Here is a 27,927-nt window from a genome sequence, read left to right as displayed (position 1 = left end):
AGAGATTAAAACACATTACATATGTAACGGCTGCAAATACAAGGTCTATCCTTAAACACCAAAAATGTACCTTTTAGTCCTTCTCAGTTCAGTACAATTCACAGCTTTTTATTTTGTTCCTCCTATCAGTTTGTTTTGTGCAACTTTATGAATGTGGCTTTCTTCATCAAATTTGGTAGTGTTTGTAAATGATTAATGTCTTCATGCAATGTACCTATTTCAGAATATATGGGTTAAACCATAACCATTTGTGAAAATGAATGCCAGAATCAATGGGTGTAGACTGAAAGGATTGACAGAACCAAGAATGACCAAGCAGAACCTAGAATGACAAACCATAACCAAGAATGACCTAAGAAAAAGAGATGCATACTTTCTCCATTCTTCTTTAAATTTTGAACTTTATTTGTTCATCTGCTTATTATCATTATTGACAAATTAGAAAACCAGTCATATCCTCCTAGCATAAAGCTTGGCATGTAATTTTAACAGCAGTGAGCTCACTCACTTGATTTTTCCCCCCAGAATTATACAGATAAATATCGGGACTGCATACTAGCTATTTATTAAGAGAAGTTACTTCATAATGTTGACAAATCTTAAAAAACAACTTGTTTTTTTGGTTTTGAAACACTATGCACCAGCATTTTAAAAGTTTTTGAAAGTATTCTCCTAACCAGATTACTTGTACAAATTATTCCAATTTACTTTTAAATATGGCTGCAAAGTTAGAAAAAGCTTTAAAAAGCTAATTCTCAAAAACTAGTCAAAAAAAGTTGTTAAAAAAAAGAAATTCAAAGGTACTGTTCAGGCATCAAGGTTATTTCAATTTAAACAAATGATGCAGATCCAACATCAAATATGGCTATTGTTGCAAAATGAAGAAAAAATTTCAATGAAATTTATTTCTTAACCTGCCTAGAAAAATGGAACAAATTTGACAAAAAATATCATACTAACATAGATGACTTGACTAAATTCTCTTTTCTATAAGGCTGTTGTCAGACATGTGAGTAATCTCGGGCTCTCATGGGCCTCTTGTTACATTCGTACAATCTGCCATACTGGTTATGATGAATTTAAAATATTATGTAAAGAAAGAAATAAGGGTGTATAATCTTTCACTTTTTTTAATTTTTCAAAGAACATCAGGGATTGTCAATGACTATGTACGTGATAAGGAAAAACAAATGCTAAAAATATACAATCTTTATTTCCCAAGGAATTCAAAACATGAAAAACTGCAGAATTTTACATTACAAAAATATTTAGAAATTACACAAATGTGAACAAGAAGGATGATAAAAATACATAAGAGAAATCACAAACTGGTTGACATGTTTTTATACCCAATTACTGAATGCAAGAAGAGCTGGCAAAAAGAACCTTGGTCAGTAGGATGCTTTGTGTAGAAATTTCTTCTAATTGTGTTGGCTGTATATGTCATGAAAACAATTGGTTCAAAGTTATTTAAATATTGTTTTTAGTTTTAATAACAACAGCCTTATATGATGGCAATATTGGCATCATTTATTAGAACTAATTGAGCTAGGAAGTTTTTTGTCAAACTCGGTCAGCTTCTGTTGAGCAGTTTTTGAGAAGTCATCAAAAAGTTGTATATCTTCAGTAACCATGGCTATATCATGATGGCAGATGGACATTATTTGTCTAAACTTCAAAGCCATTCAAGTCAGAATGCTTTCTGTTAAATCTAACCAAATTCTGTAAAGCAGTTTTGAGAAGATGTAATTTAAAGTTTTTTTTTTTTTAAATTGGGGTCAAATTTTGTTGAGCAGTATTGGAAAACAAACTATAAATGTTTTTCTATTTGTAGTAATGGCAGCCACATTTGTTGGTGGATTGACTTCACTGGAACAAAACTGAAAACCTTTCATGCCAAAATGATTTCCATCAAAATAGCTAAAATTCAGTTAGCAGTTTTGAGAGTAAGTCATTGAAAGTTTTTTCCATTTTTTTTCTACTGCTAATCAGTATCATTTATACATTTTTGAGAAGTTTATTGTAGCATGACAAATGCTGGCCATACCATACACTCACTTGGCCTTACAGCCAGGTGAGCCAAAAGTAGTTAATGTAAAAATATCACTCTGGTGCAAAAAAAGATAAATGCAGAATTCTAAAGTACTAAACGTGCATGCACACAACACAGAAATAGTCTTAAAAGCAACCAACATAAATTATTACACTACATCTGTATGTTATAAAATATATATTGTCATATTTACACAAGTTAACAATTCTGCCTGTGTTCATGACACATGTCCCCACTGCTAAGTCTAAGTCCAAAGTGTTGTAAATATCAAACAATAGGCCTAAGTGGACCTGATATTGTTCATCTGCATCCACTGTTCTAAAAGGTCAGTTAAGCAGCAATAATTTCCACAATATTTGGTATTGTTTTACCGTTTTATATTGAATGAGAGGTACTAAATATTGGAACTGAGCTTTTATAGGATAACAATTGAGAACAGCTGTTGCTTCAAAAAGCAGATAATGGCATAAGATATCATGAATACAAACGGAATTTTCGTAGCATGTGGCATCATGCCGGAAATGTACTGAAGGAATAAATAGAAAGAAACCAGTCTGAGAAGAACGGCCAAGGGATCAGATAATAAATGAGTAAACACAATTCATTGTATCATGGTGGCTTGGGCAGTTGGGTTTTGTGGAATACATTGCCTACTCTGGTTAGGAATGACCAATATGGCAAATAACACTAATTATGACTTACATAGGTGTGCATGATTTGTAAGATGTTCAAATTCTAAATTTCATGAATTATGAAGGAAAGACAATGTATATTTAGAAAACATCCTTTCAGTAACTTCTGCTATGCCATAGCTTCTTTTATTTTACTTTCACAAGTGAGAAATTTCGCAATTGAAACCACTGCTGCATATTGTATGCTGGGAAAGTGAATACTATTGATCACTAGCTTTTCTTTTGATTTTGGTTTTGGCCAGACCTAACACAGCCACCAACAAAAGTTTTAAATTTTGTCACAAATAGTCTATTTTAAACACAACCCATGCACTACAGTAAAACCTGGAGTATCAAACTTCTTGCTGGACATGTGATTATGTTCTGGAAAGTTTGGTAATTATGTCTCAATCTGTACATACACTGTACTATAATCAAGATAATACTCATGCTGTGTGCTTCAAGAATTGTCATATGGCTAAACTTCATTGGTTCAAGTTCATCATAAGAAGCACAAACCCATGTCATCAATGGACTGCTCCAGTAGCTTAAGTGGTTAGAGTATCTGCCTTAAATGCAGATTTGAATCCCCCCAAATCATACCAAAGACTTATAAAAATGGTACTTACAACTGCCTTGCTTGGTACTCTGAATTAAGAGGCTAGTGTTAGGACTGGTGTCAGGATAATGTAACTGGGTGGGACATCATGCTACATGTCTGTGGCATGTTGCCCCAGTGCTAGATATCACTATAAACTGCCACACTGCAGAAATCTTAGGATACGACTTAAAAGTTTTTAAACCTATGTTCAAAATCTAAATCACACATGCACATTATAAATGGATACCAGCTCATTCATGTACATAGCCAGAAGTTATCTCCCTTTCTCAATGCTGCATGCATCTCTATTTTGGAGGTTCTTTCTCTCTTCCAATACAGTTGTGCCCAGTAGAACAATACATGTAAAATCCACTTTTGAGACAGATTTAACACACAAAGTTCAGTGATAGTGCAAGTTAAAAAACATAATCACATTAAAGGCAATTTGTAGTAGCTGTTTCCTACCATGAAGTATGCTAGGATTCAGACGTATGCACTTACAATGGATAATTTGTAATAACGGGGGGGGGGGGGGGGGGGGGGGGTACTTACTAAGGCATGTCCAGATATTATACAAAATATGGTATTATAATTTTGGGGGGACATGGATGAACCAAAGCCAAGACTCTTATTAAATATATAATTCTGCATATGAGCAAAATGTGTAAATACCATGGCTACCCTTATCATTAATGAAAATGAGGTAACAATATTAACAAGGCAATGCATTTTTTTTGCATGAATGACATAACAATACTGATGTGTCATTATTTAATATCTTGTTACATTATTAATATCACTGGCACTTCTCTTGTATAAATTTTCAGTGTTATCTAAAAGGCACATATACAATTTATAAATGTAATATGTAAAATACAAATACTTGACTTAAATGAAAGCTTTACTGGAAACAGGTATATAAGTATTCTTCCATTATTTTGTGGGATGAGAAATCTATGAAACCTATCAAGAAATATTACAAACTCACAAATGTATATATTACTATTAACCAATCTAACAGTTTATGTATAGTATGTGAATTGTAAGTGCCATTTCATTTATTTTGCTATTACTGTATATACTCACCTATTAGTCTCGTCAAATTGCAAAACAACTAAGATCCTGATGTGCCATAGCAGAATGCACCTACAGATCAGGGTCTTTGTTGCTTGTTCCACTGATTACTTTTACAAAACTGCATAGACCCAGATCTGCTGGTACATTATGCAATGGAAGATTTTGGTCTATACTCAACTTACAAGTGAGTATAAACAGTAGTTCTTTCATTGCTGCTAAAACTGTTGTTGTTGTTGTTGTTGTTGTAGGGCTTAACGCCATTTTTCAGCACGCGATTGGCTATACATGGCGGCCAGTATTATTGGTGGAGGAAGAACCCGGGAAAACCCCGGAAAGAACCACCGACCCACGAGAAGCTACTGGCAGGCTTTCTCACATACCCACATTAGCCGAATCCGAGACTCGAACCCACGCAGCTGCTGCTAAAACTGTGAAAATTCAAAAATTCATGACCATCAAAAATTTAGAAATCTTCATAACAATGAAATAAACAGCCTTGCCTCTTTGTGAAAATTTGAAAGGCCCAGCCCAGTAATGGGTTAAGAAATCTTCATTATAATGAAATAAGCATCCTTGCCTTTTGTACCATTTCACAACATCATAAAATGAATGAACAGCTTGTTCTTTGGAAACCTATAGTTATAACAATTTTTTGCACTTGACATTAATGTTCACACAAATGTCCTTTTTGTAAAAAAAATGACTACTAATAAAATAAATATATGAAAAGTAATATTAACAAGTAAGTACCATTGTTATGTTGGCAGCAAAAGGATAATATGCAAATTTACCATGACATGGGTTGCTACATAGCACAAATTTTAAGGCCCAACAAAGACTGATCTGTCTGTGACACCGATAAGGGCCCTTTCCCAGCCCAAAAATATAAGTATTAATAAAATGTCATTGTTGGCAAAACTCTGTAACTAAATACCTCCCAAAGGGAAATCTCAGGTAATTGCTTCAATGAGTCAACAATGGGTGCAGCTATGAACACTTGGAAGATAATGAAATTTATTTTTAAAATATACTGTATATATTTGTGTACAAGTCAAGTCCAACACCAAACAGCAAAGACCTTAAACTGCTGTTGCATTTGTGTTTGTTGTACTAATTACTACTAACAAATTGCATTGACCTATATCTGCCAGTGTACCATGCTATGATAGATCCTGGACTGTGCAGCTTGCAGTTGGACTTGACTTTGAATTGTGCACATACAGTAGTCAGATCCGTTTTAAGCAGTGTCCTCTTAAACCTTGGAGCAAGGGAGCTTTAAAGATCCTTAAGACATGGTACCTTTAACAGAGATGATTTTTAGAGCAGGTCTAACTGTCACCCTATGAGTATTTTGAAACTGAGTCAGATGAACAAGACACAACAGCCAGAATCCAATTATACTAAAATCATGATAGGTTGATGAAAATCAGAAGCAAATTAATAATGTCTGCTGAAACTGATTTCTCAATTGTATGGAATTTTATCCAGTTCTCTTTTTTGAACGTTTTCTCATATCTGCATTAGTTGCTATGTCATGAAGAGCTCCATTTTGTACAGGTTGTTTGGCACCATCTGACTGGCTTTCATCTTTACTAGCTGCAGCTTTCTTTGTATGAGCTTTCTTGGTATATGTCTGGTAGTAGAAGTTGGAAAACAGAATGAGGTGGGAGAGGTCATACATGATCAGAGACCAGCCATAGATGTGGGGGAATCCACAGTTCATGTACATTGCATAGGGAGTCTTTACCATAATGGCCAAAAACTGTGCCTGAAATAAACCATTAAAGAAAGTTGATATCTGAATCAATTTTCATTTTTTCATGTGCAAAGTACAGTAAAATTCCTTTAATCCGGGTAATTTTGTTTCTACTCCTTTTATTTGGATTTACAATGGAATCCAGATTTATGAATTTATGAAAAGAATCAACCTATTAAACTAGAAATGCAATATTAGGGATAAAATATGACTTTAACTACTTCTTTTATTTAAAAATTTTTCTGAATTTCCTGCAAGGTTGATGTTTATGATAGACTGACTGAAATAACTTACTGAAAAAATGTTAACTTTGGTCTATGAAATTGTTTATTTCCACAATCTTGTTTTGAACATAGTTTTCAATTTAAATATGGTGTTTAAACTATCCAACTGTTACAACACTGTTGCTCCTCCATGACATAAGGGGAGATAGTTAAAAATATTAGTACTTCTATACCTGCCCATGTATGAGTAGACAAAAGCTGTTTTCCAACACTGAAGAGTAACTATGATATGCAGAGAGCTACTCTTCACTTTGGGAAAGAAAAAAAAATCTACTCAGTTATTACCTAGGACTGTAAAAATATTTTATTTCATAAATAAGCTAAACTTTTTCATTGGAAAAAAGTGCAATAAACAGAAAATCTTAATGACCAGGTGTATTTTTTAAACCTGGTTTGATGTTAATGTTTAATAGACAGTGATTACAAAAATATTCTCATTTTCAATGTCAGTTTTGTTATAGTGAACTAAGCATTTGTTATAGAAGAGCATATGTCATGGTATGAGTCTAAGTCATGGTATGAGCACTGGTTATAGAAAGTGCATATGTCATAGTATGAGCATATGTCAAAGTGTGCACAGCATACAAATGAATCTCCCATGCCAATGGACTTGTCCAATATGGCTGCTCATAGTCTAACTTCTTTCTCTTCATGACAATAATTAAGTGTAAAGGATGAAATACCAACAGGCTCCAAGTGGCCAATCACCATGCAGATTCTAATTTTTTTAAAAGTTTGTAATGTTTATTTTTGCAATAAATTGCAAAAAATTGATAGATTTTCAAAAATGCTGAATAATCAGTTTGAAACAATCTTTACTGACATACTTCAGCTGCAAATGTTTTCTTGGGATTAGTGACAAAATGGCTGCAAGTTTTAAAGGTCTAATCATTTTGTTCAATTTTCTTTGTGGCAATGAGTACAGAAATGATTATCTCAGTTCTGTCAATTTCATTGAAACTCTTGAAGCTACATACCAGCTGCAGCATTGTCATGTACTTCTTCCACCACAGGTATTTCTGCATGGCAGGCCCCATAGCTGACAGAAGGTAGTACGTATACATCACAATGTGGATAAAGCTGTTGATACTTGCAGAAAAGTAGGCTGTAAGTTGAGAGAAGAATAATGAAACAATAGATTTGGTTTATATCAGAAATATAAACAACTGGTGAGGAAAAGAAAACTGTCAATCATAATAGTGTAAATAAAGATAATTCACAATTGCAATATGAAATATATCATAAATATGTAAATTATTATTATTAATTAATGATCATTTGCATAAACTGGAATGATTAATTGAATTTTTGGATAATTGATCAATATAAGTATTGACAATGCTTACTGGTACAAAAGCTAGGTAATCAATGTTTTAGGAAGACATTTCACTGCCATGAAAATTACTTTTACTTGTGCACAATACCATATATACTCATTTATAAGACAAGTCCAACTGCAAATAACACAGGCACGCAGTTGGCTAGGAGTAATCAGTAGAACAAAAAACAACAGTGATCCTGATCTGCAGGCACATTATGATGCAGCAGATCAAGAGCTTTGTTGTTTGCAATTTCACTCACCTTATAAGCAAGTATATATATTAGTTGTAAAGTCAAATAGCCACTATGATATTGTGTGTGTGTGTGACTTTGATTTTTAACATAGCTTTAACAATTTTTCAGTCATATTGCTACGATGTCTGCAGTGTGGCAGTTTATAGTGATGTCTAGCACTGGGGCATCATGCCGCAGACATGTAGCATGATGTCCCACCCAGTCACATTATCCTGACACCAGGCTGACCAATCCTTACACTAGCTTCTTAATGCAGAGCGCCAAGCGAGGCAGCTGTTAGTTCCATTTTTGTAAGTCTTTGGCATGACTCAGCTGGGGATCGAACCCACGACCTCCTGCATCTGAGGCGGACGCTCTAACCACTAGGCAACCGGAGCTATTCTTTATGATATTGTCATGATGATATTATGATTTTTATATTAGCCACTAGTAGTTCAATAAAAAAAAAACACTGAAGACATGTACCTGGCCAAGATTGCATTTCTGAGAAAATTCTAGGTTTATTTCCCCCACTACCCAATGTCTGTAGACAGTTGCTATTTATATCTGACAAACTTGCATTGATTGAAATGTACTAAATGCTAAGGGTACTGCTTATTATAGTAAACATGCTACTCTCTATTAGTGCTACGAATTGGAAATGGATTTACATGGATTGGACAATATCTCAAATCTATATGATATCGGCTATTTATACTTTATACCAGTACTGTCATCACACCATATCTGATGATGATGCACTGCAATGACAATATATATCATAATATCCAATATCTCTTACATTTAATTCTAAACAATAGTTTGCTCAAATTTTTTTTATGGGAGCTTGATGTGACAACAATAACTGATAAACCATGTTATGGTCTCTATCAATGAAAGCATGGTATTCCATCTAGCCCTTATCGGAGACATTATAAACTTCCACTGCCTTTCAGCCTTGATGAAAAGTTTGACAAATTGCCTAATATAGATCACATAGTATTTTGAAGTACGTTAGTTGGTTCTCTTTTAAAAAAATATGAATGCATGGAGGCAGTTGGACCTGGGCAGGCCTGGGCTAGTATCAATCCAACAATGCATGGAGGCAGTTGGACCTGGGCAGGCCTGGGCCAGTATCAATCCAACAATGCATGGAGGCAGTTGGACCTGGGCAGGCCTGGGCTAGTATCAATCCAACAATGCATGGAGGCAGTTGGACCTGGGCAGGCCTGGGCTAGTATCAATCCAACAATGCATGGAGGCAGTTGGACCTGGGCAGGCCTGGGCTAGTATCAATCCAACAATGCATGGAGGCAGTTGGACCTGGGCAGGCCTGGGCTAGTATCAATCCAACAATGCATGGAGGCAGTTGGACCTGGGCAGGCCTGGGCTGGTATCAATCCAACAATGCATGGAGGCAGATGGACCTGGGCAGGCCTGGGCTAGTATCAATCCAACAATGCATGGACAAAGAGGCAAACACTCTAGCAACTGAGCTACCATGGTTCCAGACCATACAAGAAATCAAAATAACCTCATCCATCAGCTAATTACATCGTCTGTGTGTGTATTTTATTCATTTCATTCAGTTACTCTCACTCTCTATAATGTTTATGGATGATTACTTTACACTTGATTGTCAAAAAAATGTATGCTTTACTATAAACCTGTAAGTATGAAATGGTGTCTGAATTGGTATATTTTTTGAATTTATTATTACCATGAAAATGAAAATGTTATGAAATGTTAAATATTTAGGTTGATTTTCTGACAATTTTTTTTGACAATTCTCACATTATTCATATAGTAAATTTTTTAGGCATTTCTTCATGACCAAAATCAATCTTGTTTAACAACAATGACTGTAAACCAAGTCTTTATTTGTTTTAAAAACTCAATATCTCATAAACTATATAAAAGATCTTATAAATTATTGTAATTAAGGTATCATGCAGAGTTAAAAAATATCTTACATAGTTTGGTGTATCTATTTTTTGAAGAAATGTGGCTCTGCATACAGCTACATGTATTTTAATGTATTGATGCAAGCACAAAAAACAGCAATCGAAAGCTTTTGCATGTACATTCATTAGTCATGACAACAAAATTAAAATTCTGACAGAGGAAAAAAGTATTATTCTGAACTACTCGTATTTAACCAAACGTGCAAAATAGGTATCCAAGTACAAACAGTGAAGACTCAGATCTGCTGCCACACAAAGTACCTGCACATCAGAATCTATACTGTTCATTCCATCAATAATTTAAAATATACACGGAAGACCCTCTACCACAATGTGATTGCAGAACTAGACCTAAACTTTTCAGTTAGTTGCACCAAAATAATAATAATATACAATTGATTATTACTCAAACACAGTAGAGATCCTCTCAATATACAGACATGATTTTGGTCTTCCATAAAAAAGCTGTCTTGAGGGGCATCACCCCCAATGCAGGGGTCTAGGTGGCCAAAGTCTCACAGCCAAAGACACATTTTACACTCATAAAAACTGCTCCTGGTGCAACATATGATTATAAAATAAACCAAATTAATCATTTGAAAATCTAATAAACTTACGAAAAATGTTCAACTTGACTCCAGTAATTTCACAATATTTATAGTCACATTAATTTGTTCTTCAATACTATTGATACTGAAGTTATTTCAAGTGCATGTCAGTGTTCACATCGTAATTAAGTCACAATAATTTGTTAATTTTTGCAGCAAATATATTATACTTCTCTCTTTTCATAACAAATCTGTAAAATAAACACCCAAGTACATCAACTATATACAAATAATCCCATATATTCACTTGTCTTTTTCTCCAATAGACACAACTTGTTGATACGCCAGTCGAGCTCTTTTTGCAGATTTGGCAAAGATTCTTTAGCCTTCCTTTCTGACACCACTGACTTTTTTGGCTCAATGTGCAATTATTTCTTTTCCTTCTCAGTGACAGCCATTTTCCTTTCAAGTTGGTGCTTGTATTGGCAACATGCAGTGCACATATTCTGACAGAGGGCTACATCTGTTCTCTCATGGAAGAAATCTTTCTTCTTATAGTAATTAAGTGCACTTTTTCCAGATGCCTTCTGAGCTTCAATTTTTCCATATGCAGCTTCTTTTGTAGGTGCTGTTAAAACTCTTCCAACTGTGATTACCGTAATTCAGATTTTTCTTGCAGAGGTCACAAAATGCCAGTCCTCTAGCTCCAGCCATTCCCATTTCCATACATTTTTTAAACCTTTATCTAAACTTTTTGTGTCATGTATCTGGACGGCATGTTTTGCAAGCACGCTTCTTCTTTCCACTGCCATTAGTTTCCATTACACGAAGATTCATTGGATGAATTTAAACCTTTGACCAATCAGAATACTCTTTATGAGAGTCGTGTGCTAACTAATATATGGAATGAATAATGTACAAGGGTCATTGTGGAATGGGACTTGACTGACAGTTTAAAAAAACCGGATCGGAGACGATATAAAAAATGGACTACATAAAGAAAAATCTGATTCTAGTCAGAAAAAAAGTGTAATTCCGCTTTAAAATGAAGAAATATCATGTCTGAATCTTGGATATACATCTGGTTGTCTGTGCATGAACATGCTAGAGTGGTGATGGCATGTTTGTTGTGGAAGTTTCTGGTGTACTTACCTTCTCCCCCTGGCACCATTTTGACTCCAATCCACCAGAGTATGGGCATGGTGGAGTGATGGTAGACATGGAGAAAACTTATTTGGCTGTCCTTCTTTCTCAGCATAAAGAATACCTGAAAGACATAAGGCCATAAACTGTAAAGACTTGATTGTAATACAATTACCACTTTGATTACTGTATTTTCTCATGCATACCGGTACCCAACTGTGCATAGCATAGGCCTAGATTCACCATCAATTAATAAACTGCCAGCAAGTCTTGGTCTATGTTGGATAGGTGTTATATACAGTGAATCTCCTATTCATCAGTATCTTATTACATGCATATGCTTCCAATTTCCAGTTATCTAAATTGATTTCATATTCCCAATTAAAATGTGCATTTATGAAGCAGCATAGCTTAGTGGTTGCTAATTTGGATTCAGGTTTGGTTGATTGCAAGTTTGAGTCCTGACACTGTCATTGCTGTTTGGACTTCAGCATTACACCTAACCTTGGAATTTACCCAATAAACAAAGCCTAATATGGGTACCAGCATCCGATAGGAGTGTGGATCTCTTATGTACTGGTTGGTTGCTTATTTAAATAGCACTTTCAACACAATATTGGCTATATCATGCAGCAGAAATAGAAGCAAAATGCAAGAACACACCAAGCTGAGCTAATCAGGATGGGCAAGATAAACATAGGAGTTATGGATTATGAGTTTGACACTCAACCAAATATGCTACCTTAGCTTCCTTCATATATTATGAACTGACATCCCATCATGTGTATCTGTGTTTGTGTATAATATACTTGTGATATCATGCCATGGTAACCACTATAAATGGCTTTTGTCTTGCAAATCATAATTGGGTTCATGAAGTCTTTCACCTTTCCATCAAGAGTATTAACCTGATATTACAACTTATGGTGATTCAAAATAATAATTCAACATATTTGTCTTAATAAAACATGTCAGCCCCCATTTTTGCTTTTGTTCTCTCTCTCTCTCTCTTCCCCTCCCCCCCCTGGAATAACCAACAGTATGCTCATGATCTCTATATGGCTGCTTCTCACACACATAATCCTGGTAAATTATCAGGGTAGGACTGAAATTAGCTAGACCAATGGAAATGTTCACTAGTCATGTTGAAATGAGCATGTGAAGTTTCAATTCCTGCATTCCCATTACTACCGTTGTGGACTGAATCTAATATTTCTATCTACTGTACTGATGAAAAAGTATTCCTTTTCATATGGTATAACTGTTACAGATTACTAAGGAGTCACATGACATACTGACAGAATAGATTACATTGTCCTTATTATTTCAGTGAATGGTATATCCCCAAAACTCTATATGCTGTAGTAGTTCTAATGAAGAAAAGCAGTTATAAACAAAATAAATCTGCTTCAGCTAAAGGAAGGACAGTAGGGAGCATTTAAGGACACAAGAGTGTTTATTAAAAGGGCTTGGTTGGAACTCTCCTATTCTGAGTTAAAACTACAACGGGGCCATCAGCAGCTGTTCCTGGGATTTCTAGAGTTAACACTACAAGGGGGCCAGCAGCAGCAGTTCCTGGGATTTTGTACCTTTTACGTGTGACAAGTACTGTCAATGTTATGCTCAGTTAGAATGGATAGTAAAAAGTCCATAGTTAATTGAAGCTAACAATGTTGTTATGTAGTTAATCAAATCTAATATTGTTGCTATGTAGTAATCTCTGCTAATCTTACTATGTAGTAATCTCGGCTACTAATCTTGTTATGTAGCAATATTTGCTACTAATACTGATATGTAGTAATTTCTGTTAATAATCTTGCTATGTAGTAATCTCTGCTAATAATCTTGTTAGGTAGTAATCTCTGCTACTAACCTTGCTATATAGTAATGTTTGCTACTAATCTTGCTATGTAGCAATCTCTGATAATAATCTTGCTATGTAGTAATCTCAGCTAATAATCTTGCTATGTAGTAATATCTGCTACTAATACTGCTATATAGTAATCTCTGCTAATACTCTTGTTATATAGTAATCTCTGCTAAAAATCATACTATGTAGTAATCTATGCTAATAATCCTGTTATGTAGGAATCTCGGCCAATAATCTAGCTATGTAATCTCTGCTACTAATCTTGCTATGTAGTAATCTCTGCTAATAATCTTGCTATGTAGTAATATCTGCTACTAATCTTTCTATGTAGTAATCTCTGCTAATAATCCTGTTATGTAGTAATCTCAGCTAATAGTCTAGCTATGTAATCTCTGCTACTAATCTTGCTATGTAGTAATCTCTGCTACTAATCTTGCTATGTAGTAATCTCTGCTACTAATCCTGTTATGTAGTAATCTCAGTTAATGATCTAGTTATGTAATCTCTGCTACTAATCTTGCTATGTAGTAATATATGCTAATAATCTTGCTATGTAGTAATCTCTGCTACTAATCTTGCTATGTAGTAATATATGCTAATAATCTTGCTATGTCATAATCTCTGCTAATAATGATGGTATTCTTACTGTGTCCATAAATTCAATTATCTTTGAAACATAAAACCACCAGCAAACTTTTGCCAACTGAAAAGAGAAGAAAAATAGGGTTAAACTTCAACTGACATGATAAGTAAATGAAACAAACTTCTGTGATGTACTTATTTCTTCTACAAAATTCATTTGTTTTTACATGTTATAATAGTTGTATTTATACATAGGTCTTTTGTGAATGAATTATTACTGTAAATGTAATCTCACTGATTATAAAAAAAATCAAGCTCTCTATCTTGAGTAAACAAAAGGAGTTCCTGGACATCATGCACACTTGCATAAATGTGTGGCTTAACACTTTAACTTGTATATAGTCCCACAAGCTATATTTGTTTGGGATGAGAAAGGAAGAGGAAGAGATATCACAGCTTTCAAGTGATGTGAAGAAACAGGTGGGATAGCAGTTATGTGGTCACCACACATATGCAGTTCACCACATGCATACAATTCACAGAGTTATCAGCAGGGCATGGGATTGTGCAGGTCACCACACACATACAGTTCAGTTATTAAAAGGGCAAGGAGTTGTGCAGGTATACATATGCACACATTTATTTCACAAAGTTATTAGCAGGACGAGGAGCTGTTCAGGTCACCACACAAATAAATGTTCACACAGTAGCAGGGCAAGGGGCTGTGCAGGTCACCACATACAAAGAGTTCATACAGTTATTAGCAGGGCAAAGGACTGTGCAGGTCACCACACACATAGATTTCACAGTTTTTAGTAGGGCAAGGGACTGTGCAGGTCACCACACACATAGATTTCACAGTTTTTAGTAGGGTAAGGAACTGTGCAGGTCACTACACTCAGAGTTCAGTTTTTAGTAGGCCAAGGGATTGTGCAGGTCACCACACACATAAAGTTCACAGTATTTAGTAGGACAAGGGAGTGTACAGCTCACCACACACATACAGTTCAGTTTTTAGAAGGGCAAGGGACTTTGCAGGTCACCACACACATATAGTTCATACATTTATTAGCAGGGCAAGGGACTGTACAGGTCACCACACACAGAGTTCATACAGGTATTAGTAGGGCAAGGGTCTATGCAGGTCACCACACACACACAGTTCATAGTTTTTAGTAGGGCAAGGGACTGTGCAGGTCACCACACACATAGAGTTCATACAGTTATTAGCAGGGCAAGGGACTGTGCAGGTCACCACACACACAGTTCATACAGTTATTAGTAGAGCAAGGGACTGTGCAGGTCATCACACACAGAGTTCATAAAGTTATTAGTAGGGCAAGGGACTATGCAGGTCACCACACACATAGAGTTCACAATTTTTAGTAGGGCAAGGGACTGTGCAGGTTACCACACACATACAGTTCACAGCTTTTAGTAGGGCAAGGGACTGTGCGGGTCACCACACACATACAGTTCAGTTTTTAGTAGGGCAAGGGACTGTGAAGGTCACCACACACATACAGTTCACAGTTTTTAGTAGGGCAAGGGACTAGGCAGGTCAACACACACATACAGTTCACAGTTTTTAGTAGGGCAAGGGACTGTGCACAACGAAGACAAAATTAATAGCCTATGCTTTTATTTTCCACCAGTGCCCTATTTCCCTGTCCAATTTGCACAGCTTATATTCAGTCAAAGCAGTTTCTGAATACATCTGAGGGACTGATACATATTTCGCTCTTATTACATGATTAAAGTTACTGAGGCTTTGAATTAAAGTGTTTCTAAGAGGCAATTGGAGATCAAGTGTCCTCCATTTGTACTAAACAATGAACTCATTCCTGAAGCATACCCTACATGATCTTTTACTTAAACACTGCCTTTAAAGTCATACTATTCTGACAATCATCTTCTGAGGATATATCATCATTCCATATGTGAACCAGACATGTCACCAACTGTCCTTTCCTTATTGAGATTCACTGGCTGTGGAAACCTTTGATGTGTGATGGAGGAAATCGACCATTTTTCTTTTTTCAAAATGACCATGACTATTTACCTTGAATGCATGCCTTCAACAAAGTTTGGTCCAGGTCAGTGGTGTAGAACTAATGTTATTATGTGGAAACCATTTTTATTCTTTCAGTGTCAGTAGCTTTGACATTTGACTTTTTGATCACAAAATTAATAGGCTTTTTCCATACCCCAAGTGGAAGTCATCCACAAAATCTGAACAAGGTCTGTGATGTAGAAATAATGTTACTATGCATAAACCATTTTTCTTTCTTTAGTCACAGCGACAGTGACTTGTGACCTTATGACTTCAAGATTTATAGGCTTCTGTTTTACCCCATATACAAGCCATACAACTAGTTTGGTACAGGTTTGTGATGCATAACAAACATTATTGCCAAAAACATTTTTCTCTTTTCGGTCAGTGACCTTGGCCTTTGGTCTTGAAACTGATAGAGTTCTTCCTTACCGAAAGTGCAAGCCATTCACAGTGTTTGATAAGAACAGATGGTGCAGAACTCTGATTATTGTGCTGGGATGAAACTGGTAACAGATGGAAAGAAATCATTTTAAAAATCATTAAGGAAAAGTAAAACATTTTCTCTAAATTAGAGTTTGCTCTTTTTTTATAGGACGAAGATGAAAATATGGGATTTTTTTTTTTACAGATAAAGGATGTTAAAGGACAAATTCAATTTCATAGGATTATAAGACTGCCAGCCACCCTGTAAGATGACAAAATCTGAATAAATAATATAATTGCATATTCAAATCAGTCTGTGAATCCAATAACTCCGTCTTAATGCAAGTGTCTATATAGGTTTTATTATTACTACAGATTTTTAAAGGTACATTGTGCAGATTGTAATGTGGGTAGTGATATAATATGAAATATTGTAATATTACAGTTCTACTGTAAACCAAAATATAGTTCAGCCACAAACTTCACAACTCTGTGGTCCAATGTGAACATAACAACAAAGGTTTGTAGGTTTGTGCTGACTCATCTACAGTAACTGGTTTTCTCCTGGTTCTCTCACCTTATTCACCTACCAACTCCTGGGCTCTCAAGAATACCTAATTGGGTAATGTTATGTGAACTGTAAGTAAACATTTATGTTGTATTTTAGTTTTCTTTTTCTATTTTTTAATGACTGAACACTCATCTATTTCTATAAATAGGACTGCTCTGGTGGCCTAAGTGGTTAAAGCGTCCGCCTCGAATGCAGGTTCTAACCCCAGCTGAGTCAAACAAAGACTTATAAAATGGTACTAACAACTACACCACTTGGTGCTCAGCATCAAGAGGTTAGTGTTAGGACTGGTTTGCCTGGTGTCAGAATAATGTAACTGGGTGGGAAATGATACTACATGTTTGTGGCATGGTGCCTCAGTGCTAGACATCACTATAAACTGCCACACTGCAGACATCATAGCGATATGAATGACATTTTTTAAATCTACATTAATAATCCAAATCACACACACATTTCTTTAAAGACAGAAAATTATGAAACATTTTTGTCATCAGTGTGCGTTAATTATTTGTAACGATGACTATCACACTTACCCGTAATGACAATGCATCATCTGATCTGTCTACTGGCTGACATGATAAGCTGAACTTTGAATTCAAAACTGATGATATAAAAAACTGAAACAAGAAAAATAAACAAATTTTGTTAAAATAAAAACAATTTACAGGTTTTGACATTAGCACAGATGTAACTAAGAGCAACTATGGTATGTTGATGGTGGTAAGGATATGAAGAGAGTATGTATTATGGAAGATAGCTTCTGATAATTATTACATTTCTATTCATGTAAAATATGTATTAAAGCATGAAGACATATATATTTGATATATAAAGAGATTTAAAAAATAAATATTGCAAATAGTTATAAATTATTACTCATCAGAATGTTTATTTTTGATGGTTAGCAAAAATTATTCAGTTAATGTACATACCTCTAATACAAATTGGCTATTGTAAACTCTGAAAGCATCTTTGAATGAGAGAGTTTTTGAGATGCAAACAATGTTCTCATGGTTCTTTTCACCCTAATGAGAATACTGTTCGCAAATATCATTCTTGGGGTAAGAACACATAACCATGACTGAAGCATGATGGATAAGAACAAAGATGAAAGGACATGCCAAGTGTCATATGCCAAGTATGTTTCTATAATTAATAATAGCTATAAGGGCAGTTTTGGAATGTGTATATCAAAGAATGTCTGAGATGGCCAATATGTTTATTCAATTATATCCTACCTGTTTTAGAGTAAAATATATGAAGGCTTTCATAGTTTTCTCATAATTAATGCAAATTTTAACTTGATTAGAATTGTCATAACATATTCAAATGGTAAACCAGTAAATAATTTCAGACAATATTTGCTATTACCTCATAAAATATATAGCAATTTAACAAGACTAGACAGAAGTTGTATAGCATAATGAGATTCTTAAGCTGGAATGGTTCTCTATTCTTCATGATTTTCTGTCCGCCATATATGATGATTCCATACATAAGAACCAAAACTGCTGTAGGCCAAAATGAACCGATAAGCAACCAGTCTTTGGACCGTGGATCTGGAAAAATAAAACCAGGTGCATAAAATTTACTGGTTATTTAACATATTACCTGGACTGTGTTCATCAAAAGTTATATTGGTAGAATGCATGAGGTTAAGGATCATCATAATAAATACAAAGCAACAGTGTCACAAACAATGTTTTCATCATGTGTACGAAAATACTAGAAGAGTTAGCTCCCTTGGTCTATGCTTGGAAATCTCTACTTTAGAGGTTCATTGTCTCTTAGAATATGGTTTCACACAATAAAGGCTAGCGTGGGTATGTGGGAAAGCCTGCCAGTAGCTTCTCGTGGGTTGGTGGTTCTTCCCTGGGTTTTCCAGGGTTCTTCCTCCACCAGTTATACTGGCCGCCATGTATAGCCTATCTTGTGCTGAAAAATGGCGTTAAACCCTAGAACAACAACAATTACACAATAAAACATGCACATTATTTATTTTTTTTATACTGATGTAGCCTATAATAATGAGCTATAACAAGGCCAGGATGGTGTTAAGTTCTGAAAATATTGTGATGTTTCTTGCCTACTTTTTAAGACAGGTGCACTAAGAAGTGACTATTTGTATGCATGTTATGATCAAAGACAGGGGTGTGGCCTATTACACTGGGGAATATTATACAGTGATCCCGATTCCAAAGCTATTTAAGGAGCCATAAATCGATACTATTATATGTAAGGTTGTGTTATACTGGTGTACATTAGTAATACAGTTCTACCTCACTCCAATGCTTTTCAAGATGCCCTAAATGTGTACTGTGTTATATATGAGGTTGTGTTAAATAGGGTACAATATATAGTGGTCCCTCACTCTAACAATGCTCAAGCAGCATATAATGTGTACTTCCAGTATGTTATATATGAGGTTGTGTTATATGGGGTACTTCATACAGTGGTCCCTCACTCCAACACTGCAAATAATGTGTACTTCCAGTATGTTATATATGAAGTTGTGTTATATGGGGTACATTATACAGTGATCCCTCACTCCAACACTGCAAATAATGTGTACTTCCAGTATGCTATATATGAGGTTGTGTTATATGGGGTACATTATACAGTGGTCCCTCACTCCAACACTGCTCATGGAGCCATAAATGTGTACTGACTCTATTACTGTATATGTGAGATAGCCTGAAACTTAGGTATATTATACTTATTATTACTATTACATACTGTCAAGAGATTCATAACCATATGTACCTTATAGTGTATGACCTTGTTATACTGAGGTGCCCGTACTGAATGTTGTTGTAGGGTTTAACGCCATTTTTCAGCACACGATAGGCTATACATGGTGGCCAGTATTAATGGTGGAGGAAGAACCCGGGAAAACCCCAGAAAGAACCACTGACCCACAAGAAGCTACTGGCAAGCTTTCTCACATACCCACATTGGCTGAATCCAAGACTCGAACCCACACAGACAGAGGTGAGATGGCAGTGATCCGTAATGGACAGCACTTTAGACCACTCGGCCACTCGTACTGAATGTAAGATTGATATATATATATATATATATATATATATATATATATATATATATATATATATATATATATATATATATATACACAAGACATTCAAGATGGCTGCCATGGTAGGCATAATATTGGATGTCAGATCAGCAGAATTTTCATCAAAGACCAAACTAGACACCTGAAGAAGTCAAATGGTGAAAACTTCATAGTGATATGACTTTCCATTTAGGAGGAAAAATGATAACAAGATTTTCAAAATGTTGGCCATGTTGGATGTCTGAGCATCACCATTTTTATTTAGGACCAACTAGACTTCTTGGGATGAATATATGAAGGTGAAGGTTTGATGTCATTGTCAAAATAATTTAGAAGGATTAATGATAATAAACTGATGCTAACTGATTAACTGATGGCTGAACACAGGACAGCCAAACAATGGACAACAAGCAGTCCCATAAGCTCTACCTCTATGAGCAGTACAGATAATAAAAATGATTAATTTAATGCCATACATGACCCATGGCCTGCAGTTTCTAAACAATAAGAAAAAGAGAGACAAGGTGAGAGTGAGAGAGAAGGAGTGAGAGAAAAAGAGTGAGCTATAGTGTTGCCACACTATAAAGATCCTCATTATAACACTGCCTCATTATGAAGACCATCATTAGAACACTGACTAGATATGAATACCCTCATTATAACACAGTGCCTCACTATCAAGACCTTGAGTATAACATCATGTCTCACTATAACCTTCAGTATAACATTGATTAACTATGAAGACCCTCAGTATAACAGTACCTCACTATGAAGGCCCTCAGCATAACACAGTGCTTCACACAGCATGACTTTTGGCCTGGATCCCATTCAACTTGTTGAAGTTAGATGGTACTTAATGCAGAGACTCGCAGAAATGTGTGACATTATGCTTGGGAGTCCTTTTTTCCAAAATTTATATAAAAATAGCATTAGGACTCACAATAGGACACTTGGTGCTGAAATCCTTAGAAAAACTGTTAATTTTTTAAAATTTTAGTCCTTGGCCGATGAAAAGAAAATATAATAGGGTCATGAGATTCTCTGATTTGTAAGGATTATTGTATAAAACATCTCAATATGCTTGTATATAATGATAAAATGTGGCCACATTTACAACTCAGTACACTATTGGTTTCAATAAAATGCTTCATAATGTGACATCACTGAAGATGAGTGGGTGGAAGGAAGGACGAATTCATTCATATCATGAATTGTCGAAGAAAAATGTTTGGAAACTATAATTAATTTATTTTTTAAAGCCGGCAGTTTTTGTTTACTTGGAAACATAATCCTTCTTTATTAAACAAAAATTACTACAAAATGTATGGGACACAATTCTGATGCTTCTTTCTCCTAAAAACTAACAAATTTTAGAATTCTAATTCAATCTTCAAAATGGTCCTGAGGTCATCTCAACTTACCTGGGCCTGCATTTATGGCCTCTTGATACAAATCGTTGAAATAAGCAATCAGCCCCATTATGCGTATCTGCAATTCAGAAAGTCCAAGGGATAATTGATTACTGTATATATAAAAAATTGAGGAACAATAAATTTATAAAAATTTAGTGTAACAAATACATTTTTTGCAAGCATTTAATTTATGATCACCTAAATATTATTATAAAATACACATATTACCAAGTAGCAACAATACCTCAACAAATGTCATGTCTAAATTTATAAAAAGAAGAATTGCAAGCTAAAATATTGTGCTTTTCACAGTAGTATTAGACATTTTTGTCTACATAATGAACCCTGCATGTGACAAAGCTGAGTGACTGATTTTTGACTGAATGAATAGAGTTTAACAGTACTTGAGCACAACAGAGGTTTTAGAGTCATTACAACTGTGAAATATATGATATCATATACAGTAAACAATAAAGTGAAAAAAGTCAATATAATACATCACATAAAGCACACAGCTAGTTTTATGTTAACTTGTTACATACTCAGCAAACCAATTTCTTTTCCATAAATTTAGAATCACAGTAGAAAACAGAGGAACACATTTGCCTGGTCGTAAACCAATTCTGCAACTGTGGACTAAACTGTTCCCTTTTAACGGATTACTCTTTGTGTTAAAGAGTCCATTAAACAGTTCCCATACAATCATCCTTGTGAAATTATTACATAGAAATTGAAAACTATGATATCTAAGTAATAAGAAATGTGGACATCATTATCAGGCAGTTTAATAGCGCCTGAAAATGTTAACACTATAGACTCAAATCTCCCAATGCACAGATGGGTATATATTAAAAGACTTGGCAAACATGATAATGCCCTCACACTCTGAATGCCCAATAACTGAAGACAAGTCAATAAAAATTGGCAAACTTGATATTGCCCTCACGTTCTGCATGCCTAGGAGCTGAAGGCAAGTCTACAAACATTAGGCTATAAAGTAAACAAATGTATTTTCAGAATACAAATAACATTCATTTGTTATTATACATGCAATAAGCGGTATTCTGTGTGACATATTTAGACACTGCTTGTTGTGTCCATTACAACAGGCTTTCAAGCTGTGCAGGATTACCCATTATGCAAACTAAGCATATGCTTAGGGCAACAGAAAAATTCAGATTAATTGTTGATGATAAAATTGAATAAATTTTATAGGATCATTTCGAACTGCATGAACGAGTACTTTGATTTGGAACGATGGCAATACTGGTATATTTCAACTTTGTTAGCTTTTAATATTTTTTTTAGGTTTCACATTTTGTAAGGAGGGGGGCACCATAATATTTTCAGTGCTTAGGGCCCTGGAAGGCCTTAATCTGGCACTGCTTTCGAGCACCTTCTTGTTAAAAAGGATGGGAAAATGGAAAATCAGACAGAAAGGTAGGGCAGAATCATACAGTTGCATTACTTTATTTTTTGTTGTAGAATCATGCATATCTCTACTCATGTCTCAGCTCCTGTAATCAAGAAAACTTTTTTTTTCACACTGTAACAGCCAAACTTTACCAGACAAGCAGACAAGGTTGGCATGCCACCTATATCACTCATGAAGAACATCAGGTTAACTAGGCTACTTAGACAAATTCATAACATCAGAAAACAAGACAATAATAATAATAATAATAATAATAATACACTGTAACAATAATAATGACTTTATTTAAAGAGGGCAACACAATTAGCTAAGAACTAATCTACCCTGAGGCCTTCATACAAAGGAATTTATTTATTTTAGCTGCATCTCTGAAGCTAATGGATATTTTTGGCTTGGAAGAAGGAAATATAGAGGGTATTTCTAATCTCAAACAGAATACTAATCCAGAACAAAGTTCCAGACTATTGGAAACTTTTTTAAAAAAATAACTTATCTGGTTTGGGAATTTTATACTGTTTGGTAGACATGGATCGCAGGTGGGGAATATTGCCAGCCTATACTGGAATAGTGATTGTAAATATTCAGGAGCACTATTATGGGATATCTTGTATATTATTTGGCTTTTCTCAACTGGATTTGGTCTTTAATAGGCAATATTTTTAACTTACCAGCTAAAATTTCCTTGTGTTCTTTCTGGATTGATATTAACCCAAATGCTCTTTTTTGAAGATTTGCCAGCTTTGCTATGTTTTTATCATTTGAATTACCCCGTACTGTATTACAGTAGTCTAAATAGGGTTGTACCTAACTGTTATAAAATAGTTTTCTGTGCCTTTCATGGCGCAAATGTCTTATCCTACTGAGAAGACATAAACTTGAATCGACTTTTTACTGATATGTTTGATATGTTTAGTCCATGATAGGTTATTATCTACCAAAACACCAAGTAGTCTACCGTAACAGACCATCTGCAAATTTTTATCCTTCAATGTCAGATATAGTTCATCACTATCAAGATTCATCCTTTTTTGCCATGTTGAGATAAGTAATATTTTAGTTTTACCAGTATTTACCACCATGACATTGCATGTGCACCAGTTATCCAGTATGTTTAGGGCATTCTGTAAAGAAATTTCGGGGGCCCTGAGTGGCCAAGTGGTCTAAAGCGCTCTTCGTTACGGATCACTGCCATCTCACCTCTGTCTGCGGCGGTTCGAGTCTAAGATTCAGCCAATGTGGGTATGTGAGAAAGCTTGCCAGTAGCTTCTCGTGGGTCGGTGGTTCTTTCCAGGGTTTTCTCTGGTTCTTCCTCCACCATTAATACTGGCTGCCATGTATAGCCTATCATGTGCTGCAAAATGGCGTTAAACCCCACAACAACAACAACAAAGAAATTTCGAGTTCACTGAATAAATTACTGAAAAGAAAGCTCCAAAAGGTAAAAAATCCTCTCCAGGATGGTTAAAATATATTAAATAAATAAATCTTTAAAAAAAATATAGGGCTTATCTTAAGAAGAGTAGGAAAAAGCAGAAGCCCAATGAAACAATTGGAGAATTTTTGAAAATTAGTACCATTTGAAAACCTGTTACCTGGACTCAATGAGGTGGATGACTCTATCTTTTCCTCTAAGTGCACCATAATTTGGAAATAAAATTCATTTACAATATTATGACAAATTACTTAAAGAGCAAACCTTACATTACATTACAGATCACTATAAAATACCCCCATGTAAGAAAGTCTAATATATGACAGATCACCTTAGAATAAATCCATGTAAAATGTCCAATACATGACAGATCACCTTAAAATACCCCTATGTAAAAACAGTCCAATACATGACAGATCACCTAAAAATACCACCAGGTAAAAACAGTCCATTACATGACAGATTGCCTTAAAATAACCCCAGGTAAAAACAGTCCAATACATGACAGATCGACTTAAAATATCCACATGTAAAAACATGTCCGATACATGGCAGATTACCTTAAAATACCCTTAGGTGAAAACAGTCCAATCCATGACAGATCACCTTAAAATACCCCTATGTAAAAATAGTCCCATACATGCAGTACATATGCAACATTATGAATATTGCAACACATCTTATAATATGGTGTAATGACTGCTACATACTGTTTCTGTTGGTGTTCATAAACCTTTTCATAGATTTTAAGATGAAATGTCAAAATGATATCTGGAAGGAGCATTAATAAAAAGTCTTTCTGGCTTCAGTGTCACCAGAATGTAGCTGTCAGGGCTTCCTAATGCCAATATGTGGCTTGAAAAGGTTCATTTAAAATACATGCCTATTATTATATTTGTAAAATATTTTGTGATCATTCCTATTCATTTATGCACCACAATTTTTAAAAAAAATGCAGTCAGAATGGGAAACAATTTCAAATTAAGAGAATTAATAGGAAATAAAGAAAATAAATAATGATTTTTCATCTTTTGAAAAACTAATCCAAATTTTGGTGACTGATAAAAGACTTCTTATCTGCAGGTAATGTATTATTTGAAATGTAACGGCCCAAAAGAGTTTAATGATCTGGATTTTCCAAATACTGTCACTAATTTAAGTCAATAATAATGGGAAACTAATGATAACACCCACTCCTTCTACCAATTCAATCAATGATAACACCCACTTTTCCTCAGTTCATTTAACTAAATAAAATCAGGCAATATTTATTTTATAGGCAGCATGATTAAAACAATAATTAAACATAATCTCTATTGAAATTAGAGACCTTACATAAAATAATAATGACATAAACATGATTTATTTGTAATACATAAAAACAAAATAAACTACTTAAATACAATGTGACAAATCACATGGCACAAGACTTAAATATAGTGTGTCAAATGGCATGGCACAAGTCACAAGACAAATATATTGTGACAAATCACATCGCACAAGACAGAAATAAGAGGTAAATCACGGAGCATATAATGTATTTAATTAAAACAAAGCATATATCTGAATGATGCAAAGTCTGAGCTTAAGAAATAGCTTAATATGCCCTAAAAAGGATGGGGGTGGGGAGGTGCATAAACTATTAAAAGTTATCTTAAAGTGAGGCAACGGATAGGATTATAGGTCTAAATACTTTTTAAAAATAATTAAACAGGAAGAAAAAGGAGAACATTGGAAGGAGTGTGTATTATTATTAGTCTATCCTATTGTACGGAAAAAAGAAAGAGTGCTTCTTATGCCGAACATTTTACTCGGCTCATACATTTACTATTGCTAAGTAAGTTTGTTTACATTTATTTTTGTTTAATGTTGCGACGGTCGATAATGCTTTACTTTGTGTGTCCTATCCGCAACCAGAAATTACTGAAAGAAGCCATTCAGATCGATAACATAATAAGAAAAACTTACCTGATACTTTAATGGCCTTTATGTTATACTTGATTTTTCTCTTTGTTTCAAGACTTAATAATTTTTCTCACTTCAAATCCACGAACCCAACATTTGGACATAACACTGATCGACTCGGTAATCGCCACTACACCGCGTGTGGAAACAACCAATCAGATTGCGCGGATCAAATCAACCTATTTGGATGACCCGCAGTCCATGGAGTTGATTGGACTCGCACTGCTTATTTCTTTCAAGGGTCAGGGATGTCTCTTGTTTCAGCATATCTATTTGTGTTGGCGTTGCCACTAGCAACGGGGGAATTCGTCTAAGACAGTGCTGAACTTGTTTCCATGCTTTGATACACTAGTTGGATCCATCAGTAAGGTTAGTTATATTATTTTTATTATATCATTCTGATTAAGAAAACGAGGTGAAACTTACTATTTTCAGCTCACACGCTACATCCTATCTAGAAGAGGGATATCCTAACGATAGCGGGATGTTACTATTTTTATCGACATCGACCCGTTCACGTACAATCTCTTCTGACATAACCGATGCATTGAACTAACATTGACAAAACATTAATACCTCGTTATTTCGGCTTAGGTACTCTCTCTCTCTCTCTCTCTCAACGAGTAATTTCGAGCAGATATACTGATGTGCACATAATGGGTGTGTAGAGAACTTGTCGACTACAGGCTGTATTGGACCTTGGTTGTCCTGTTATGGGGACATTTCAGGTGCATTAGTTTCCCTAAATTATCAAGATATGAAGATTTGTTAAATTTAAGGGAAATTGCAGTTTGGGGTGGAACAATGTATACAGGGCTCACTCAAGGTGCAACATTGAACAAGAACCTACTTTTTTTCAAATATCATTGGGAGGTATTTTTTACCCACAAATGTAATTCTCCCAATTGGGACCTTAATTTTTGGGTGTGGGAGGAGACTACGTTTCATCCACTGAACGATCCAGGAAACTTTATTTCCTTGTATTTGAAGCTAATTTATTTTTTGTCAACTAATATAATCATTTTTTTTAAACATCTGTGCAGAAATATCTTTTTTTTTCTCAAGATATTAGTGGAGAGGACATTTTGTTTCATAAAAGCCCAGCCAACCCCCTGCTTGAAAATTAAATCCAACAGCTGTTTCACTGTTTTAGCATCTATCCCACCAATGATGCTTATACATTAATCCATATACACTATACCGCTAATCATTAAGCATGATCCACCATTATTCTAGTCCAATAAATCAGCCCCAAACTTATGTATAGTTTAACCTTTTATAAAAGAAACCAAGAGACCATTTAGCAGCTGTCCTTACAAACCGATAGACCTTTGTATATATTTGTATGGATCTATGGGGCCAGGAATTTGTAAGAAGATGGTTGCTATAGCATTTTTGACTAAATTTATACTATCTGTAAATAATTTGGTGTCCAACATTTTTTGAGCTTA

At 34.9% G+C, this 27,927-nt stretch overlaps 2 protein-coding genes across 4 annotated transcripts in view; one reads left to right on the top strand and one right to left on the bottom strand.

Moving 5' to 3' along the window:
• Positions 1 to 1,194: 1,194 nt before the first annotated feature.
• Positions 1,195 to 26,614, bottom strand: LOC149785701 (very long chain fatty acid elongase 4-like). The gene is made up of 8 exons (XM_089979567.1): positions 26,480 to 26,614; positions 21,654 to 21,720; positions 18,528 to 18,715; positions 17,690 to 17,773; positions 14,168 to 14,224; positions 11,661 to 11,775; positions 7,420 to 7,547; positions 1,195 to 6,170 (listed from the first exon to the last, which is right to left on the bottom strand). The coding sequence occupies exons 2-8, from the start codon at positions 21,709 to 21,711 to the stop codon at positions 5,883 to 5,885; spliced, it is 918 nt and encodes a 305-aa protein (XP_089835693.1). The 5' UTR covers positions 21,712 to 21,720; positions 26,480 to 26,614; the 3' UTR covers positions 1,195 to 5,882.
• Positions 26,615 to 26,696: 82 nt separating this feature from the next.
• LOC149785700 (very long chain fatty acid elongase 4-like) overlaps positions 26,697 to 27,927 on the top strand; it is a 37,187-nt gene continuing 35,956 nt past the window's right edge. The window contains exon 1 of one of the 3 annotated variants that reach the window (XM_089979563.1): positions 26,697 to 26,845. The gene's annotated coding sequence lies outside the window, so the exon portion shown is untranslated. Of the gene's footprint in view, positions 26,846 to 26,956; positions 27,071 to 27,927 lie in introns of those variants that run through there. The other 2 variants (XM_089979565.1, XM_089979564.1) reach the window with 2 other exon arrangements.

Source organism: Sinohyriopsis cumingii, chromosome 13 (genome assembly GCF_028554795.1).
Source record: "Sinohyriopsis cumingii isolate HCF-2022 chromosome 13, ASM2855479v2, whole genome shotgun sequence".
Lineage (NCBI taxonomy): Eukaryota > Metazoa > Mollusca > Bivalvia > Unionida > Unionidae > Sinohyriopsis > Sinohyriopsis cumingii.
This window is presented reverse-complemented; position numbering and strand designations above follow the sequence as displayed.

Bases quoted from the DNA above. Each gene is read 5' to 3' on its own strand.
- LOC149785701 (XM_089979567.1), bottom strand. From the start codon at position 21,711: ATGGGGCTGATTGCTTATTTCAACGATTTGTATCAAGAGGCCATAAAT. The intron at 11,776-14,167 runs GTAAGAATACCA...TATGTCTTTCAG, and splicing joins TAATTGAATTTATGGACACA to GTATTCTTTATGCTGAGAAA. The intron at 7,548-11,660 runs GTAAGTACACCA...CTCAACTTACAG, and splicing joins AATGGTGCCAGGGGGAGAAG to CCTACTTTTCTGCAAGTATC.